The following is a 20,220-nucleotide window of genomic DNA, read 5'->3' as shown; positions in this document are numbered from 1 at the left end:
ACTTTGTGCCAGATACCACAGGACACCCTCAGAGGTCTTGTGGAGTCCATTTCTCCATGGGTCAGAGCTGTTTTGGCAGCACGAGGGGGGAGCTACACAATATTAGTGGTTATTAGTGGTGGTTTTAATGTTGAGATAGATAGATAGATAGATATCTCCCCAAAGTGTTTCCTTCCATTTTGGGACATAAAAGAATAAATATCATTATTGATTGACTGAATACTCAAACTGGAGCATGATTAACCATGTGAAAACTGTCCAACCAATTTGACCTAATATCAGAGACTATTGTCTTCCTTCAGCATAATCCCCTGTGGGAGCCTCTGCACACTTGTAGCATCCATAACAAGAAAGACTCCCATCTCCCTCCCTTAACCCTAAGGGAGTGAGACTGAGTTTTTCTTGTCATGGGTTGCTGACATGGCGAGAGTTATTATAAAAGGGAACAAGGCTCGCTGGCCAAAAGGGTCAACGATAAAGCATATACGCTACATTAATCCGTTTGGGCGCAGGAGGAATGGCAGGTCGCTGTCTCTTGGTTGGCTGACGAGCCTGTGCGCCAATCCCATTCAAACAAACATTAAGAAAGCTCCCTGCCCTGAGTCAGATCAATCTGCACCGCACAGGCGCTGATTCGGCTGATTTGGGGCAGCTGTGGGAAGGGAAGCCATGCTGTTGTCTGCAGTCGCGGCTTAACCATGCCGCTTGGTCTGCCACAGCCCCCATTATACTAGTTGTACATCTGTCACAAATTATAAATATTCCAGAAAAATACAATGGTCATCTTTGACAAATAAAAATTCTTCTTCTTCTTCTTCCCCTGTTCACCTTAGGAAAAGTCTGTGAGACAAAGAGGAGCCAGAGACAAGGTTATTGTATAAGGTTTATTTACCCAAGACCTTGCATAGTAAACAATAAATGGGCAGAACACTGGAGATGTTTGATGTGGGCTTCTTTGTGGAAGTAGCTCACTGCCTCAGTCAATGTTGTTGGCTCATGCAGCTGAGGAAAAATGTTTTAAAGGGATATTATAGCTTCCTGTATTGTCCCATTTGGTGAGAAGACAAACGTGCCATTGGTATAAAATATTGATAACTGTCGGGAGATCGACATAGTGCAAACGTAGGCTGAGATAGGGAAGGCGACAACAATCAAAAATAATAGGACAACAATAACCGAGGATAATTGACTATCAAATAACTCCCCTTGTACCAGTAGCAAAAGGTAAAAGTAACAGGGATATGAATGGAAAGAGAGAATGAGAAAAGCTAACTAAATTAGTTTGAAATTAAAATTAGAAGTATGTTACATTTTTAAAAGCAAAAACAGTTAACATGACAGAAATCTCAAAAACATAGTCATATAAATACTTAAAAACAAAACAAAAAAACTTTTATCTAACATTTTCTTTCTGTGAAGTAGCAAAGTTGGCGCTGCAATTAGAAGTTTTTCCCTCCCATACGTTTTATTCTTGGACGTCAGTCACCCTCTTTCTCCCAAAAGACATAAATATGGACACATGCATTCACGCCGCACACAGTCTAAGTCAAACAGAAGGTCGATAACACAAATGTGAAATGTGGAGGCATTCGGATGTGGATCTAAACGCAGGGACCGCTTCCCGAAAATACACAAGCTAACACACACTACCTTCATGAAACCGAGATTTGTATCAAAAGCAAACATACAGGTCTCAATTAGTCCCTGTACTGTAGTTTGCAGAGGATGAGTCGATAAAAAAAAATAAAAAATAAAAATAGATATACCTCAGTAAACGTTACCTGAAATTTGGGGCGTGCGTTAATCGATGCTCCACTGCCTGAAGACAATAGTTAGCTGCTGAGTTACTGTTTCAGCTCAGTTATTTTTGGAACCTAGCAACAATTATCCCAGGGTCTATAAAATAAGTGATATGCCTATCGCGTCAACTTAAAATGTCAGCATCGGAGTACCATGTAAGTAGTCAGTACTCATACTCAGTCCAACATAAAAGAAAAACAAAATTGCTAAATGTCCAAGCAGACAAATGCAGCGTGTATTCCTACAGTCTTTAGTTCCTGATGCGGAAAGCTTTGGTCTTCCTGATGCTGAGCAGCGGCTGCTTGATCTTTGGTTTGTTCTCTCCAGCCGAGGGGACCCTGTGGTGGTAGATGTCTGGGTACTGCTTCTGGAACTAGATGAACCACCAGAGAAGATATAAGCATGGCAAACTGCGGCAGGTTGGTACAGACTTAAGACACGAACAATCCAAAAAGTGTTGTTCTTCATAAATTGATGAGCACGCTGTCAACATCGTCGTTTTGTGTTCTTCTGTTGAATTTTGAGTTGTTTAATCACTTTTACATACGAATGCTATATATAAAATAAATGGTTGAAATTCGTATAATTTACAATGAAGAAATGATAAAATGTGGTAATAGTTTACAAAATGATGGTTAATGATGCAAAATTGTATTTGACAATGGTTCCCTCCCCCCACCCTGAAAGGCCATGGTGGTGCTTCTTAGATTCCACACTTTGCACAAAATACAATGTTAAATGATATCCCAAATGATGATGATGATTATTATTATTATTATTATTATTATTATTATTATTATTATTATTATTATTATTATTAATAATAATAAGAAGAATAATTTTGACCGGACCCTTACAAAGAGAGAATTGTTCAAATTAAATTAGGGCTGTCAATCGATTAAAATATTTTAAAATATTAATATTTAAAATATTAATCGCATGATTGTCCAGAGTTAATCGTAAAAAATAATCTTTTTTTTTTATCTGTTTATAATGTACCATAAAGCGATATTTTTCAAGTGTTTAACACTCTTAACATGGGAGTGGACAAATATGCTTGCTTTAGACAAATGTAAAAACCCCAATTCCAATGAAGTTGGGACGTTGTGTAAAATGTAAATAAAATACACTACAAGGAAAATATATTTAATGTTCAAACTGATAAACTTTATTTTTTTTTTGCAAATATTCACTCATTTTGAATTTGATGCATGCAACAAGCTCCAAAAAAGCTGGGCCAGGGGCAACGAAAGACTGGGAAAGTTGAGGAATGCTCAAAAAGCACCCGTTGAACAGGTGAACAGGTTAATTGGAAACAGGTGAGTGTCATGATTGGGTATAAAAGGAGCATCCCCGAAAGGCTCAGTCGTTCACAAGCAAGGATGGGGCGAGGTTCACCACTTTGTGAAAAGCTGCGAGAGCAAATAGAAATCTCTGCGCAGCAAGGCCGAAAAGCAACATCGAATGCCTGTGACCTTCGACCCCTCAGGCGGCACTGCATTAAAAATCATTCTGTAAAGGATATTACTATGTGGGCTCAGGAACACTTCAGAAAACCATTGTCAGTTCACACAGTTCGTTGCTAGATCTACAAGTGCAAGTTAAAACTCTACCATGCAAAGCAAAAGCCATATATCAACAACACCCAGAAACACAGCCGGCTTCTCTGGGCCCAAGCTCATCTGAGATGGACTGATGCAAAGTGGAAAAGTTTGCTGTGGTCTGACAAGTCCACAATTCAAATTGTTTTTGGAAATCATGGACGTTGTGTCCTCGGGGCCAAAGGAAAAGGACCATCCAGATTGTTATCAGCGCAAAGTTCAAAAGCCAGCATCTGTGATGGTATGGGGGTGTGTTTGTGCCCATGGCATGAGTACATGGCACATCTGTGAAGGCACCATTAATGCTGAAAGGTACATACAGGTTTTGGAGCAACATACAGTATGCTGCCATCCAAGCAATGTATTTTTCAGGGATGTCCCTGCTTATCTCAGCAAGACAATGCCAAGCCACATTCTGCATGTGTTACAACAGCGTGGTTTCGTACTAAAAGAATGCGGGTACTAAACTGGCCTGCCTGCAGTCCAGACCTGTCTCCCATTGAAAATGGGTGGCACATTCAGTTCAGTTCAGTTCCTCCCGTTCCTTCTGGAACATTGGGCGACGAGTCCCCACCATTATGAAGTGCGAAATACGACAATGGAGACCCCAGACTGTTGAGCAACTGAAGTCGTACATCAAGCAAGAATGGGAAAGAATTCCACCTATAAAGCTTCAGCAAATTAATGTCCTGAGTTCCCGAACGCTTATTTAGTGTTGTTAAAAGGCAAGGTGATGTAACACAGTGGTAAACATGCCCCTGTCCCAGCTTTTTTGGAACTTGTTGCAGGCATCAAATTCAAAATGAGTGAATATTTGCAAAAAAACAATAAAGTTTATCAGTTTGAAAAGGTTGAAAAGGATTTGCAAATCATTGTATTCGGTTTTTATTTACATTTTACACAATGTCCCAACTTCATTGGAATTGGGGTTTGTGTGTTTATTGGAAAAATCGTATGTTTATCTGGAATGTATGTTAATGTAGGTTTACTGGAGAAAAAAAAACAAAACCCTCAAAAGGTACTGCATTTGAGATAAAAAAAAAATATGCTCAAATAATAACATTGCAAACTCAAGCCCAACAGGCAACAACAGATGGCCATATTGATCTGTGGTGACGCGAGTGGCAGCCTCTCCAGCAACAGAACATGTGTTAATGCGTCAACTTTCAAAGCCCCAATTTGAATACATTTTAGAAGAGTAAAATCAACTTTTTTTCCCCAAAAATTGTTTTAAAATCAACATCTTATTGAAATTGTATTTTGTGTGAAGTCCGGAATGGAGCACATCCCCCTGTTTCTACCTGCTTGAGCTTCTTGCGTCGGTCTTTGTCACTGATGCTCTGGTCTGTCAGCAGGATCTCCAGCAGCTCCGCCATGGCCTTCTGGGAGGACTCCACCCTCTGCTTCTCGAACTCGGCGCTGCTGATCTGGTGGCAGAAGGCGTACAGGGGCACAGGCGGGCTGCCCTGCTCGCCGCCTTCAATGACATGGAGGCTGCCCGCCGGGTGCTATAGGGAGAGGGCGTTTGTGAATCAAACTTGTGAGGATCTTAAAGGATAAAGCCAGGTATTATTAAAATGATGGTTCCTCTTCAATCTTGAAGGCCCCCCCCAAAAAAACCAAAAAAACCCCACTAAACAAAACATTAAATCTTGCTGAAATGTTTTCAATAATGGTAATATCACATTCTATTTGAAACTACTTTCTGCAACGTACATTACATTACAGTACATCCAAAGTGTAATGCTGGCGACAGTAGGTTGCCAGTAGGAAGCGACACAACTCACTGTTTCCCGTCTTACCTTAGCGTTGATAGCTGCAAAAGAGCTTATTTGCGAAAGTGCAAGAGTCAATAAATAAAATGTGTCCATTTTTCCCAGTGTGACATAAAAAGACTAACTACAGTATATTGTGAGCTTCCGCTTTTCGATAAGACAATTTAATTATTTTTCCAAGCTCAGATGTTTGCCCCATTGGACTGCATTCAAGTACAGTGAGAAGCTGCAGCAATGTCTCTCAATAGTAAAGCATTCAGCCTCTGATGCTATGAACAGATATAAATGATAGGAACCAGGGTTGGATTGAGAAATAGTCAACCCATGCCTTTAAATGTGGTCTGTGATTGTGTGCGTGTTTGTGTACCTGGATGGTGCGTAGATACTCTATGTGGTCGGTAACAGCAGCCAGCAGATACTCCGGAACAGAGAGGATGCTGTGTTGGTGATCCATCAGGAAAGACACCAGCCTGGTAGCCAGCAGCTCATCCAGGTCGCACTCCTCAGCGCTGCCCAGGACGCAGCCTGAGAACGTGTGCACCACCTGGGAGGGAAAAGAAACAAAACAGGGACCGGGAGGCTGTTAGGGAAAATGAGACACAGACCTTTACACAAAAAGGAATTGCTATAATAGCCAATACGGATACTTTTCTGCCGTTTCCAAACAATACCTTTTTGGAAGCTTTTTTATTTTATGTACGAACGTAAGGTTATATACGTTCATTTGTTTTCCTTTGCCTAGCCTAAATAAAAAAAATAAACCTTTAGTTTTCGGGCTCACAGAAACAGAAACAGAAAAGAAACTAAACGAAACAAAAAAGAATAATGCATGGATATTGAAATTGCCATCGATCACAGAAAAAAGCGAGTCCATATTGAACATCACATACATAAGCGTGAAGGTATTATGGGACTTCCTATAATTTTAACTTATAAAAGATGATATAAATTTATCTCCAGAAGACATTTACAATTGTATACTTATAGTTGTAACTGTTGTAAATAACAACCTCTAGAGTTTGTTTTTATAGATACAGGGTCCATTCTGGCATCACAAAATTAAATTCAAGTTCTTTCATTCACAGTTTTTCAACACTATGTACATTTACCTGAAATAATCTGTGCTGGAAAAGAGATTCTCTAAACATTTTGATCACGTTACGATTAAATCAAGAAAACCTGGAGGAATCTGGCAGTTTTTCAACTATCACATTTTTTCCAAGGACTTTTCAACCACTTCAGCACGAAGGGGGCTAAGTTTCAAGGCATTCCAATAATTCTTTTTTGTAATCATTTGTAATAAGCACCTCAAGGACCTGGCATGGGTTCGAGTTAGTGAAGCATTTCACGAAAAGCACGGCAAACGTCATCAGCTTCAACAAGTCAGCCCCTCTTTGGCCTACCAGGATACGCGTGCCAATGGCGTGGTGCAGGCGTGGCATGTCCACATTCTGGCTGATGCGTGACATCATCCTCATGAGGAGCTGCAGCTTTCTGCGGGAGGCTGGAGGCAGAAGGAGGGTGCAGAGCTGCAGGGCCTCGATGGCTACGCGCTCACACTGCGGCTGGATGAGGCCTGAACAAACACACAGCACACGCACAGTAAAAAAATAAAAATAAACACGAGATGGACACACAAACAAGGGGATACTAAAACGTAATCCTGGATTCGGGAATATATTGATATAATTTTTATAAATATTGTATTTGTGAGTACCATGCGAGTCATACATTTCTATTATTTGGCCACATTGATGTTTATTAAGTTGGCCTTAAAATAAAATTTGGCATATCTGACGTATATAAAATTATGGCTCATGCTAATGCAATATTTTCGTTAACTTTTAATATTGAATATGATGAATCTGAATCATTGTATCCCCTAATTACAAATCGGGCAGTTCTCACCGATTCCCAACTGTAGCAGACACAAATACGGACTTATATACGTATAATAATTTCAACTAATATTGAAAAAGAGAGAAAAACCCAAAGTTTTCACTATGAGATGCTGCATTCATCCATCACCGCTACATGGCATTCACAAGGTGTGAATGGATGAAGGGATAAATTGATGGATGATTAGACTGCAACAATGGAATTTTTTTTTATTCCATTGGCATTGGCATCTTCTATCAATATGAGTGCAGTACGATTTGATTCACATGCAATACGGTTTTCAGTTCTATTTTGGCTAATGGTTGATTAGCTATTTTGCACTCAAGGAACTCCTCTTGGTGATATTATGGCTCTTAGAACCCCTTAACATATTTTGTAGTCACTTCAACAGGCCAAATCTATAGCACCAGGAATGGATAAGTGTTACATGTTAGTCGTATTAGATAAGCATCAACAGGCAAATAGCCAGGCAGACAGGCAGAAGGCAGGGAGTGGGTGGGGGGCTCTTACTGTTTCCGAGGTGCGACTGGGGGGTTTGAGAGGAGCCGACGGGCAAACAGACAGCCGGTTTGACCAGCGATGTGTGGTTTGACCAGGAGAGGTCCATAGAGCTGTGACAGCGCCGGGCAACAGTGGGAGCCGAGCTGGTAGCAGCACTGTGAAGGGACCAGAGGCTGGAGGCAGCGGCAGAGGCCAGTCGGGACCCGTCAGATGACGCAGGCGAGGGAACGCGAAGGGAGGAGCGGGAGGATGAGGTGGGAACATTCAGGCAGCTGTTGCCGCAACTCCTCCAACCGGTCTCCTCGTGGGTCTCCATGACGATGTCCAGGCAGCTTCCAACACTCTGTGGTCGCAGGGGACGGGACCGTCGGACGGTCGACAGCGCGGTCACGGGGGCGACAGACAGCCTGTTTCTGGTGGCCCCACCTTGTGGCGGTATCAACTCGCAGTGGGAGAGCGTTAATGTCGACGTTGCTTTGCTTTGGTCCTGGCTAAGGTTAATATGTGGAGGTGTCGCGTCATCACCACGGAGATCGGACGCTAGGCTGGCGTTGGAAACTAGCTGCTGGGAGAGAGAGGTCGAGTCACTCAGAACAGTGTCCATTGAGCAACTTCGGGGACAAGGTGCCGTGGTGTTCAGTGAACTTCTGGACTGGACTAGACCCAGGCAGCTCCCACCCAGCTGGCTGTCACAGACGCTGGCTCGGCGCCAGGCCACGCCTCTCTTTAGAGACTTGAGCTGTGATGGGATCTTGGTGCTGACCACCTCTTTCATAGGCGAGTCGATCTCATCACACGAGCCCTGTCTGATCAGTGAGAGGAGGAGACACTCGGTGGAACGGAAAGACGCCTTGGCGGGCGGCGGGAAGGACGGGGGGTAGGGCATCTTGCGCTTCCCCCGCTGGGTTCTAGACGGTGCTGCGACGTACCCACACAACACTGATGTGAAGCAGAGACAGAGAGAGAGAAAGATATTGCAAACAGGGTGTCAGTGCAGGCAGACAGACAAACAGAGGGGGCTGGGTTAGTCAGTGCAAACCAAAACCAGAATTAAACATGCTGGACCATAAGTGGACCAGATATACCACACACGACAAGCATGTCGTGCACACACAAACATATACACACAAAGTTGCACTGGACCCAACACACAAGGACTCAACATGAGGGACAACCACCAAAACAGTAGTGAGTGTGAGTGCGTAGTAAATATCAGCCATTGTTAGAAGTACCAATTAAAAACATCAACTTTAGTATAGCTGAAAGGACGACTGTATGATGCCTTATCAGTAATCATCTTGGTTGATACACATAATATTCATATCAAATGTAATCTGACTGCAATGTACATGAACACAAATATTAAATTGGGGCCTTTAGCAAGACATATCAGTCTAAGATATGAGAATAAGAGGAGGTGCAGTACCCCCACACAGACACACACACACACTCTAGAATTCAACCGATATAGGTTTTTAAGGGCCGATACCAAAATTTGTTTGACCGAGGCTGTTGATACTGATATTTAATAATGTTAAGTTTAAAATTCTTTAAGCAAAAAAATAAAAAATTGGCTCGGCCAAATGGTTATTTTAAACATAAGCATCTGCCCAGAATTTTACAATCGGTGCATCCCTAGAAGTTACGGTCTGCATAGTACCCACCCAGGACATTGATAAACAATTCATAAAGCTGGTATGTGAGCAGTGGCTGTGGGAGGCTGTAGAAATAGTCAGAAACGTTCTTGAAGACGTCTCTTTCAAATCCAGGATAGGACGGTTGCCCACTGTCATACTTTGGCCCTGAATGGGAAATAAATACATTCAAATCAACGGCTGGTTGTCCTGGCTAAACTATGTCATTAGCACACACCTCAAAGTCAGACAACAAGTATTTGGGTATGGAAAAGCTATTGGTCCTACTCACAGTTGGCCAGGCTCTTCATGGCAGATAACACCCAGTGAGGGAGGTCATCTAGAGGGATGATTGTTAAGGTTAACTCAAAGCCCAGATAAAAGCCAAAACCATGCATACACAATAACATATATGTTAATGCTATAAAGTTAGTTTTTGTCCCCATCTCCATAGTGCTTAATAGAAAGTTTTGTCAGTTTTTAACCCAGGCCTTAAAATATTGGTTCTTATCATTTATAACTATTTTTACCTTACTGAATGATTTATTACTGAGAAGCTTACCACTCTGCTGCAGATTCTCACTGCGCATAAATGATTACTTCTGTCTTTAATGGCTTCAGACATTGAACCCATTCCTATGGCTGAGCCATTCCCTACCTATTGTGCATCATTATAAAAGAGTTATAGAATACTAAATACAATAGAAAAACAAAACACAAAAGCAATCACTTACACAGCCAGTGAAAATGAAAGTATTGAATGACTGGCAGACAGTTCAGCAAAGCTGATTGGAAAGCAAAATAAAACCTACTGGTCTTATCATCCAGTGAAACTACTCCGTGCTTGTTGACCATGGTCATGTTGTGGATGATGTTCTGGGGGTTGACATGACGCTGGTCCAAAACCTCTTCCAGGGAGACAAGTCCCAGGATTTTCTGTAGACTGAGACACAACAGCAACAAGCCACGGAGACATTCAGTGCACAGTTTTTGTCCTGTTTAATAGGGTGTGCCCACACATCCCGTTTCAGCAACATAGTATTTTCCTTGTGTTCACGACGAATTCAGGACTCAATACAAAAGGGTTAATTGCAAATTCACTTAAGAGATTTAGTCTAAAAAAATAAAATAAAAAAATAAAAACTAAACTAAATTCCAAAAAGTCCTCATGGCACTATATTTGTTTTGACCAAAACTTCTGCAAATGTAGGGTGTCTGATTTTCTTCCATACTGGGTCAGGGTGATGTGCCTCCAGACTTCCTGTTCATCTTCCTTGGTTAGTTCTCGTTGGTGCGCCTGCTGCTCTCCAATTGGATGACTCGCATCTTCGGCTTGTGCTTGGATGGTGGGGTCTATGTTTTCCTGGAAGGGCAAAATAAATGGAATGTTACAAAGCAATAATGACCTAGAAATATCCATTTAAATTGCACTTACAGATTACAAAATGGAAGATTACATCGTCTCTGCGTGGGTTTTACAGAAATGTATACACCCAACATTAAAAAGGCCTAAATATGTAAATAAATAAACAATTTGTAAAATTATTTTGTTTAAATGATCTGCTAAATTAAGGTTATGTTCAAATAACATTTTCCATTCGTAGAGATTTAAAATGTTGACAATGTTGAATTACAGAAAGAAACGATTTTCGAAAACTGTACTTGCTATGTTATTGCAGCAACAACAAACGTTAGCGCCAACTGGGTCGTGTGTGAATTATAGTCACAATATTTTAATATCATAGTCACGATATTCTTTCAATCGCTGTGCCATAATCTTTTCTTTATCCCAGTTACATTTTTTTTTTTTTTAAGAGTGGAAGCTTAACTCTTGTTTCGTAAGATCAAAATTGTAAGGCTACATTAATTAAGCAACAAGCTCTGGCTCCACTTAAACATGGCATACATGCATGTTGACAGCAGTCGTTGGTTATTGTCTGTGCCCGCTCTTTTATTTCACTTGTTTCTGGCCACCAGCAGTGTAATTGTTACCTTCAAATATTTCCATGTGTCAGATGTTGTGAATTGGGAGATTTGACCAAATCGGTGCAAAGGAGGCTCGACTCACCTGTGTCTCCTTGTTCTGCTTCTTGACGGCCCTGAACCTGAAGAAACCCTCCTTGTCCCTGATGGAAAGACTCCTCTTAATGGAACCAGGGGTTGAAGTTGGCTTGGGCTTGGGAGTTGGGCAGGGGATGGGCTTCAATGGAGAGGTTGACGGAAACCTGGGGAAACAAAAAGGAAAACAAGATAAGCACCCAATTTGAGATGGGTAGGGATGCTATTCTTATCGTTGTGTGTTTGGCTTTTTTCATCTTTGGCATGAAATGGCTCTTAATTCCTGGTGATTAATTAGGTTAATGACATCAAAATGACATCATTCCTGGCTGTGCCTCGCTAAACATTAGGCATACAAACCAATTATCTGTTCACAGGCAACTCTATGAACACTGGTTGTACAGTTAAAGGGGACCTATTATGCAGAACTCACTTTTCTAATGCTTGTGCACATACATTGGGGTCTCTGAGGTGTCTACTAACACACACATTTTTATACAAAACCACCCAGTCAGTTTATTGTGAGCTGTCTGTTTCAGAAAACATGTCCAAAAACAAGCCGTTCAGTTTTTCTGCCCTCCTACATGTCACAGAGAGTCATTAGAATTAGAACCGCCCTCCATCTGAGTAACTCCACCCACGCCAGAACCGCTAGCATCAAAGCTTAGCGCTTATCATGGGAAATGCTCTGTTGGCTGCAGAGACCACCGCAAATCTTTTAAAAAGAAAGAGGAATTAATACCAACTGTCCATGACAAAACTGCAGACGGGATAAATGTAAGTATTTAAAAAGATAATTGTGCTGTGTGTTCCTTTCTGTATGTGTGTGTGTGTCCACGGTAGGACTGTATTGTAGGCTGCAGTGCGTGATCCCCTCTGCGTTTCTCCAAACAAAACCAAAGATGTTTTTATGTTACTTTAAAACATTTCCGTAATTGGATGGAACAAATAAGCCCCAAGCCCCGTCATATCCCGTGGCACTCCAAGGTCCACGCTGCTCCGGACACAGGGGTGAAAGTTGGAACAAACTTTTAAATTAGGTCTTGTAGACCTCAAGGCGATTTCTTGCCTCAATTTTTTTCAGAAACAGGATGCTGACAAGACTATTAGTTGAAATCAGTGAAAGTTACAGAGAAAATACGAGTTATCCCGGAAGCCATGCTCAAACGCCATTGGCTCACAGAACCAGGAACTTGTGCTCAAACCCCATTGGCTCACAGAACCAAAACAACCCCCCACCTCCCCACCCATGGTTACTATCCGCAGCAATCTCCGCAACTTGTCTCCCACCCACTTCTCCTCTGTGCTCTCCTCTTCTCTTCTACCCCACGGCACTTTCTCCTCTCTGCAGGTAAATGATGCCACTGACTCCCTCTGCTCCACCTTGAGCTCATGTCTGGATAGCCTGTGTCCACTATCCACCAGACCTGCTCGTTCAACCCAGTCGCACCCTTGGCTGACTGACACCCTCCGGACAACGCGCACTGACCTCAGAGCAGCCGAGAGGAAATGGCACAAATCCAAAACAATTGAGGATCTTGCTAGCTACCAGACACTGCTGTCCTCCTTCTCTTCCAGCATCACTGCTGCTAAGAAGGCCTTCTTCAACGATAGGATCAACAGTGCCACAGACACATGTAAGTTTTTTCCATCTTCAAGTCTCTGCTTTACCCTCCACCACCTCCCCCAGCTACTAACCTCACTGCCGACTGCCTTGCCTCCTCTTTTACTAACAAAGTGACAGCCATCAGCAGCCAATTCACTAAACAACTTACTCACAACCTGTCTTCTCCAGCCCTAGGCTCATCGTTCCCTGGTTTCACCCCGCTCGCTGAAAGTGAGGTATCTAAACTACTAACATGTAGCCGTCCTACAACCTGTCCACTAGATCCGATCCCATCTAACCTCCTTCAAGCCATATCAAAGCATCTCGGGTAGCACCACTGCTCAAAAAACCCTCACTCGATCCCAATCAAGTAGAAAACTATCGGCCGGTCTCTCTCCTCCCACTCCTTTCCAAAACCTTAGAGAGGGCGGTCTCTAGACAGGTAACAGAATACCTGTCAAGAAACATTCTTCTCGATACACTTCAATCTGGCTTCAAAAGTGGTCACTCCACCGAAACAGCCCTGTTGTCTGTGACAGAGGCCTTAAAAACTGCTAGAGCTGCTGCCAAATCCTCGGTTCTCATTCTGCTAGACTTATCAGCTGCTTTTGACACTGTCAATCATTGCATACTCCTGTCCATACTCTCAAGCATGGGCATAACGGGCAGTGCACTTTCCTGGTTCGAATCTTACCTTACTGGGCGCTCGTTCAGTGTGACATGGCAAAGCCAGCTGTCTGTGCCTCACAACCTCACCACAGGGGTGCCCCAAGGCTCGGTGCTGGGACCTCTCCTCTTTGCCATATACACCACCTCACTGGGCCCGATCATCCGCTCACATGGCTTTTCATATCACGGATGCGGATGATACTCAACTCTATCTGTCCTTCCCGCCCGACGACCCCACTGTCTCGACGCGGATCTCGGATTGTCTCACTGACATATCCACATAGATGAAGGATTATCATCTTCAACTAAATCTGGCGAAAACGGAACTGCTGGTCTTCCCGGCCAAACAAGGTATTTATCACAACATTGATATTAAAATCGACTCTCTATCTCTTGTTCCTACCAAGGCTGCAAGGAATCTAGGTGTCATTATTGATGACCAACTGACATTCTCGGACCATGTTGCCGCCGTCTCCCGGTCCTGCCGCTTCGCACTACTCAACATCCAAAAAGTCAGGCCGTACCTGACCCAATATGCCACTCAACTGCTGGTACAAACCTTGGTGATGTCCCGTCTCGACTACTGCAACGCCCTCTTAACAGGCTTGCCGGCCTGTGCGGTGAAGCCACTACAGATGATACAGAATGCGGCGGTGTGACTGGTCCTCAACCAGCCAAAGAGGGCACATGTCACTCCGCTGCTCATCGAGCTCCACTGGTTACCTGTAGCCGCTCGCATCAAGTTCAAGTCTCTTATGCTGGCCTACAGAGTGATTGCTGGGAATGCTCCCACCTACTTAAATGCTCTTGTAAGAGCACATGTTGCCCCCCGGATGCTGCGCACGTCAAATGAGCATCGCCTGGCTCTGCCGGCCATACAGCCACGGCAATCCAGGCTATTCTCATTTGTAGTTCCAGGTTGGTGGAACGAGCTGCCAAAAATGACCAGAGCGGGGACCTCCCTCTCTGTCTTTAAGAAGCACTTGAAGACCCAGCTCTTCAGTGAGTACCTCCTGTCCTAACCTACAATTACTTAGCACCACCGTGCAGTATTTATTGTTACACTAATGTTGTTGTTACACTAATCTCTGTCGCAATGTAGCTTGAATGTTATTCTCCCTTGTAAGTCGCTTTGGATAAAAGCGTCTGCTAAATGACTAAATGTAAATGAAATGTAGAACTAGGGGCCTCAGGAGGGTGCCTCCTCCCACTGAAACAGCCTGTTTTCAGAGATTGAACGCATGTTTCAATGGCTCGAATGCATAATCTGAGTGGTATTTTCAGCAAAAAAAATTAAAAACATGTTTTGGGGACCTTAGAGACCATATATTAACTTGGTGAAAAGGAGCATAATAGGTCTATTTTAATAAAAATGAGCAGAGACACTGAGGACACATGGAAAGAGTTCACTAAGAACAATGAAAATTTGTGTTTTTGATAAAAAATGTGAATGCAGAGAAGTAGATATCAAAAAGAATGTAGTTCTGTTGGGGTCCAGTGGTGACAAGAGACATTTAACTATGGTAATGAACATAATATGGTATAATGACCAGGATATACATCCTGTAATTATGAATAAATACACACACACACACACACACACACACACACACACACACACACACACACACACACACACACACACACACACACACACACACAAAATTAGAATATCATGAAAAAGTTCAATATTTTTTGTCACTCGTTTCAGAAAATGAAACCCATATATTATATACATTCATTACACGTAGAGTGAAGCCTTTATTTCTTGAAATTTTGATGATTGTAGCTATAGATAATGAAAACCCAAAATTCAGTGTCTCATAAGATGAGAATGTTGTGAAAAAGTACAATACTGGAAAGTCATGGTGTCACACCCTAACCAGCTAATTAACTCAAAACCCCTGCAAAGGTTTCCTGAGCCATTAAATGGTCTCTCAGTCTGGGTCAGTAGGCTACACAATCATGGGGAAGACTGCTGACTTGACAGATGTCCAGAAGACAGTCATTGACGCTCTCCACAAGGAGGGTAAGCCACAAAAGGTCATTGCTAAAGACGCTGCTTGTTCACAGAGTGCTGTATCCAAGCATATTCATAGAAAGTTGAGTGGAAGGAAAAAATGTGGTAGGAAAAGGTGCACCAGCAAAAAGGATAACCGCAGCCTTGAGAGGATTGTCAAGCAAAATCCAGTCAAGAATTTGGGGGAGATTCACAAGGAGTGGACTGAGGCTGGAATCAGCGCATAAAGAGCCACTACACACAAAGGAATCCGAGGCATGGGCTACAAATGTTGCATTCCTCGTGTCAAGCCACTCCTGAACCAGAGACAACGTCAGAAGCGTCTTACCTGGGTTGTGGAGAAAAATAACTGGACTGTTGCTCAGTGGTCCAAAAATCCTCTTTACAGATGAAAGTAAATTTTACATGTCATTTGGAAAACAAGGTCCCAGAGTCTGGAGGAAAGGTGGAGAGGCACAGACTCCACATTGCTTGAAGTCCAGTGTGAAGTTTCCACAGTCAGTGATGATTTGGGTTGCCATGTCATCTGCTGGTGTTGGTCCACTGTGTTTTCTGAAGTCCACAGTCAACACAGCCATCTACCCGGAAATGTAACAGCACTTCATGCTTCCTTCTGCTGACAAGCTTTATGGAGATGCTGATTTCAATTTCCAGCAGGACTTGGCACCTGCCCACACTGCCAAAGGTACCAAAAGCTGGTTCAATGACCATGGTGTGACTGTGCTTGATTGGCCAGCAAACTCGCCTGATCTGAACCCCATAGAGAATCTATGGGGTATTGTCAAGAGGAAGATGAGAGACACCAGACCCAACAACGCAGATGACCTGAAGGCTACTATCAAAGCAACCTGGGCTTCCATTACACCTGAGCAGTGCCACAGGCTGATCGCCTCCATGCTACGCCGCATTGATGCAGTAATTCATGCAAAAGGAGGCCCAACCAAGTATTGAGTGCATAGAAATGAACATACTTTTCAGAAGCCTGACATTTCTGTTTAAAATATCCTTTCTTTATTGATCTCATGTAATATTCTAATTTTGAGACACTGAATTTGGGGTTTTCATTATCTATAGCCACAATCACTCAAATTTCAAGAAATAAAGGCTTGAAATATTTCACTCTGTGTAATGACTCTATATAATATATGGGTTTCACTTTCTGAAATGAGTGACAAAAAATATTGAACTTTTTCATGATGTTCTAATTTTATGAGATGTACCTGTATATGGTATATTCATCATGACAAACATCATTTCATGATTATTTTTCAAAAGAGGCTGAAATGAGAAACATTGGCAACTTCAGACTGTCTCCATCAGTTAAATAGACTTTGCACAGAGATTTTCCAGAATTAGTGCATATGATAAATGATGCAGGCGACATAAGGAAATCAAGAGTCCATTCATCCAATATGGAAAAAAAGTACGCTGCCAATTCAATTAAAAATGTGTTCCTGGTATTTAAGTTAAATAACCTGATATTGCATCTCATATTGTCACACAGAGATGACACAAGAATATTTTTCTCCTCGTTTCACGCGGGCCTCCCTCCCGGTATTGCCGTATCCCTACATTTCTTCAGCTGCATGGTCCGGTAATCTACCTGTACAGCGTGTTGCCGTCCTCTAAGTCCTCCGTGCCCCAGCGGCCCTTCACATCCTCGACCACGTGGTTCTTCAGGAACTTCTTCAACAGCTGCAAGGTCTGTTGCCTGGTAACATCCGGGCCGAAGTTGCTGTTGCTCCGGAGCAGCTGGTGTAGCCAGTCCACGGCGGCAGTGGCCGTGAAGCAGGAGACGTGGAGGCGGAAGTTCTGCCGGTGTTTCCTGAGGGGCATGCCCGACCTGAACAAACGAGTGACCTCATTCCACTGGTGGGAGAGACAGAGAGTTATCTTATGATGAGGTCTTTGTATATTGACAAATTCTTATTGTTCACTACTTATTTTAGGTTTATTTTTCAGGTTTACTGTTTATTGATTTTAATGCTACTGTTAACTTCTAGGTTTACTGTATATTGCCAATTCATTCTTGTTTACTGTTTAAGGTTTAAGGTTTATTTAATTGTTTTTTTTTTCTTTCCAATTTATAAGTCTATACAACATTTGTCATAAGGTTCATGTTTATTACCAAGTCATTACTGTTCATTGTTTCTCTTTAGGTTAACTTCTTAGGTTTATTGTAGATGGCAAATGTGTCCATTTAGATGACGACGAGTTAGTGTTTAGGTTTATGTGCATTGCCACATTTTCTTGTTTATTTGTTTAAGTTATTCTTTTTTGTTACTTGTTAGGTTTATATTTAATTGTGTATCAACAGGTCTATTGTACATTGCCATATTACATATATTTTTAACTTTACTGTTGATTGTTGGGTACTGTTGACTTCATAAAACCTGAGCATATTAGCTTTTGATATGAAGACTTAAAGAAAGAATTGCCACACAGCTAGAGGGGCGATTGAACAGCAAATTACCAAGACCAGTTGGTCAACGGCAGCGAAACAGTGTCCAGGGATGAAGCTCTATCTCAGTAGGGCCAGAACAATGACAGCCATGTTGTGTTGCATTGCTGAAGAGTGTGGATGAGAGGGCAACATCGACTCTGATATACACACCGATCACCCAGCCAACAATCTTAACAACGTGACATACGACGGGGGTCAAGACCAGCAGAAAGTGTCCACAGACAATGTATACCATATATATAGAAATGATCAATAATAGGAAAGGCACATCACAGACACGAATCTACATTTCCACTGAAGACCTGAAGTTAGCTGTGCAGTAGAAAGAACGGTTTCTACCTAGTCGCTGCTAAACGCTTCATCGCATTTAAAGCTAACTTCCGCTAATAACAGCTTACCAGTTTGGTGGCTCTGTAGGGTCCCGGGGTGATAACGTGGGAATCCATCATTGTCGCGAAAGCCTTTTCCTAGAACTCTCGTTTAAGTCGCCCTAAACAGCGAGCAACTGTTAATACACATTGGCAAAATCATGACTTTTTTTTAATTATTCGACATCAGCTTTTTTTTCCGTCGCGGAGGCACCACCATCCTGCTACCGTTCGCTACGCGTGTGTGTGCGTGTGTGTGTGTGTGTGCGTGTGCGTGTGCGTGCATTCCGAATCTTTTCAAAATCACGAGCCGCGGTCGCCTGCTCGGTGATTGGACTGAAAAGGCGATCACGTGACGCCCCTCGAGCCAGAGAACCAATGGGACGTCGACTAGAAGCCCACTGTTACGTCTCGTTCACGCGAGCAGAGATCCGAGAAGTAATTGCGGGAGGTTCGCAGCCAATTTTTTTTTTTGAATTTATTCGTTTTTTATTTATTTTCCTTTACATTTTTTTAATACTTTTCTAAATAAATATTTTTAGAATACCCCCACCCCCCGCCCCATTCACGACATTCAACCAACCGTCCACGAATGCTGCCCACTGCTCCTGCCCCCCCCCCCCCCCAGGAAGGACAAGCCAGGATGGGTGAAACGCAGAGGCCTCATTTCACCGGCCACCATCCAAAGTGTGTGTGTGTGTGTGTGTGTGTGTGTGTGTGTGTGTGTGTGTGTGTGTGTGTGTGTGTTGTAGTGTGGTGTGCTGTGTGACAAATAAAGATTCTTCTGTTCTTCTTCTTCTTCTTCTTCTTCTTCTTCTTCTAATAATGGCATGGTTGGGTATGTTTCAAGATTCATGTTGTGGTGCTATTGAAATTTTTTTGGGCGTTGGAAGTAAACTATTCAATTTTTTTTGGCAATGTCATCTTCCCTTTATTATACAATGTAGTGTGCCTCAATCAGTAACATTTTCTCAACTTTTTGCACCATATTACCAGAGAATAAGATTATCAGCATTATAAAAGTAACTAATATGTTTCACTCATCCCAGAGTAATTAATCTCTTCAATTTATTTGGCAAGTTATGGTACTTACACTTCAGCACAGACCTCCTCTACTGGATGCCTATTCTTCTTTGTATTTTTTCCATAGCATTTTCTCAAATTAAATGTACAAATACATATGCGGTATTTTCAAGTGAGTTACTTTTTTGTTGAAAAAAAAAAAAAGTCACAATGCCATGTATTGGTGATACTTGCTGCCTTTTGGCAGGTGTCTCCTTTGTCAGAGGGATTGGTTGGGGTCAGGGTGTCAGCAACACTACAGGACGTCTATTCAGTTCTCTAATTCTTTCACTTATAGGGGGAACCACAAAGGATTCTCCGCCACTACCTCTGAATGGAAAGCACAAAAGAAAGAGAGCGATATACAGCAGGGTTAAAGTAGAGGAGAGATTCTCGCAGAAGGCATAGATGGGTCTGTAGGTCTGAGGTTCCAGATTCAACCCCTGCCATAGATATGCAAATGTCAGAGACAGTACACTGTGTTTGATTGAATGCTTCATGGCAATAACTGTTGTCCCCACTCAAGCCGTTAAAGATCTCTCCTTACAGGCGGTTGCCCCGAGAAAATAAGCTCAATTTGTCTTTGCAAATATGTAAAATTGAGCCAAAGCTAATACAAAGATCTCTAAATATATTGAGTGGTTGATGTGAACAATCGTTACATCCATATGAAGATAGGTCACTATATGTGGAAGGACAGTACCTTAAGGGTTTAGATTATAATATAATGTAATATAATACAATACAATAGATCTATTTTCCA

General features: G+C 42.4%; 1 protein-coding gene across 1 annotated transcript; it reads right to left on the bottom strand.

Moving 5' to 3' along the window:
• Positions 1-911: 911 nt before the first annotated feature.
• Positions 912-18,614, bottom strand: depdc1a (DEP domain containing 1a). Its single transcript, XM_080014219.1, has 11 exons — positions 18,426-18,614; positions 17,167-17,432; positions 11,279-11,435; positions 10,443-10,573; positions 10,023-10,153; positions 9,503-9,550; positions 9,241-9,378; positions 6,580-6,752; positions 5,544-5,720; positions 4,703-4,909; positions 912-2,173 (listed from the first exon to the last, which is right to left on the bottom strand). Exons 1-11 carry the CDS (start codon positions 18,474-18,476, stop codon positions 2,051-2,053), a joined length of 1,602 nt encoding a protein of 533 aa, XP_079870345.1. The 5' UTR covers positions 18,477-18,614; the 3' UTR covers positions 912-2,050.
• Between the last annotated feature and the right edge of the window lie 1,606 nt (positions 18,615-20,220).

The sequence above is a fragment of the Zeus faber genome, assembly GCF_960531495.2.
Source record: "Zeus faber genome assembly, chromosome: 1".
Classification (NCBI taxonomy): Eukaryota; Metazoa; Chordata; class Actinopteri; order Zeiformes; family Zeidae; genus Zeus; species Zeus faber.
This window is presented reverse-complemented; position numbering and strand designations above follow the sequence as displayed.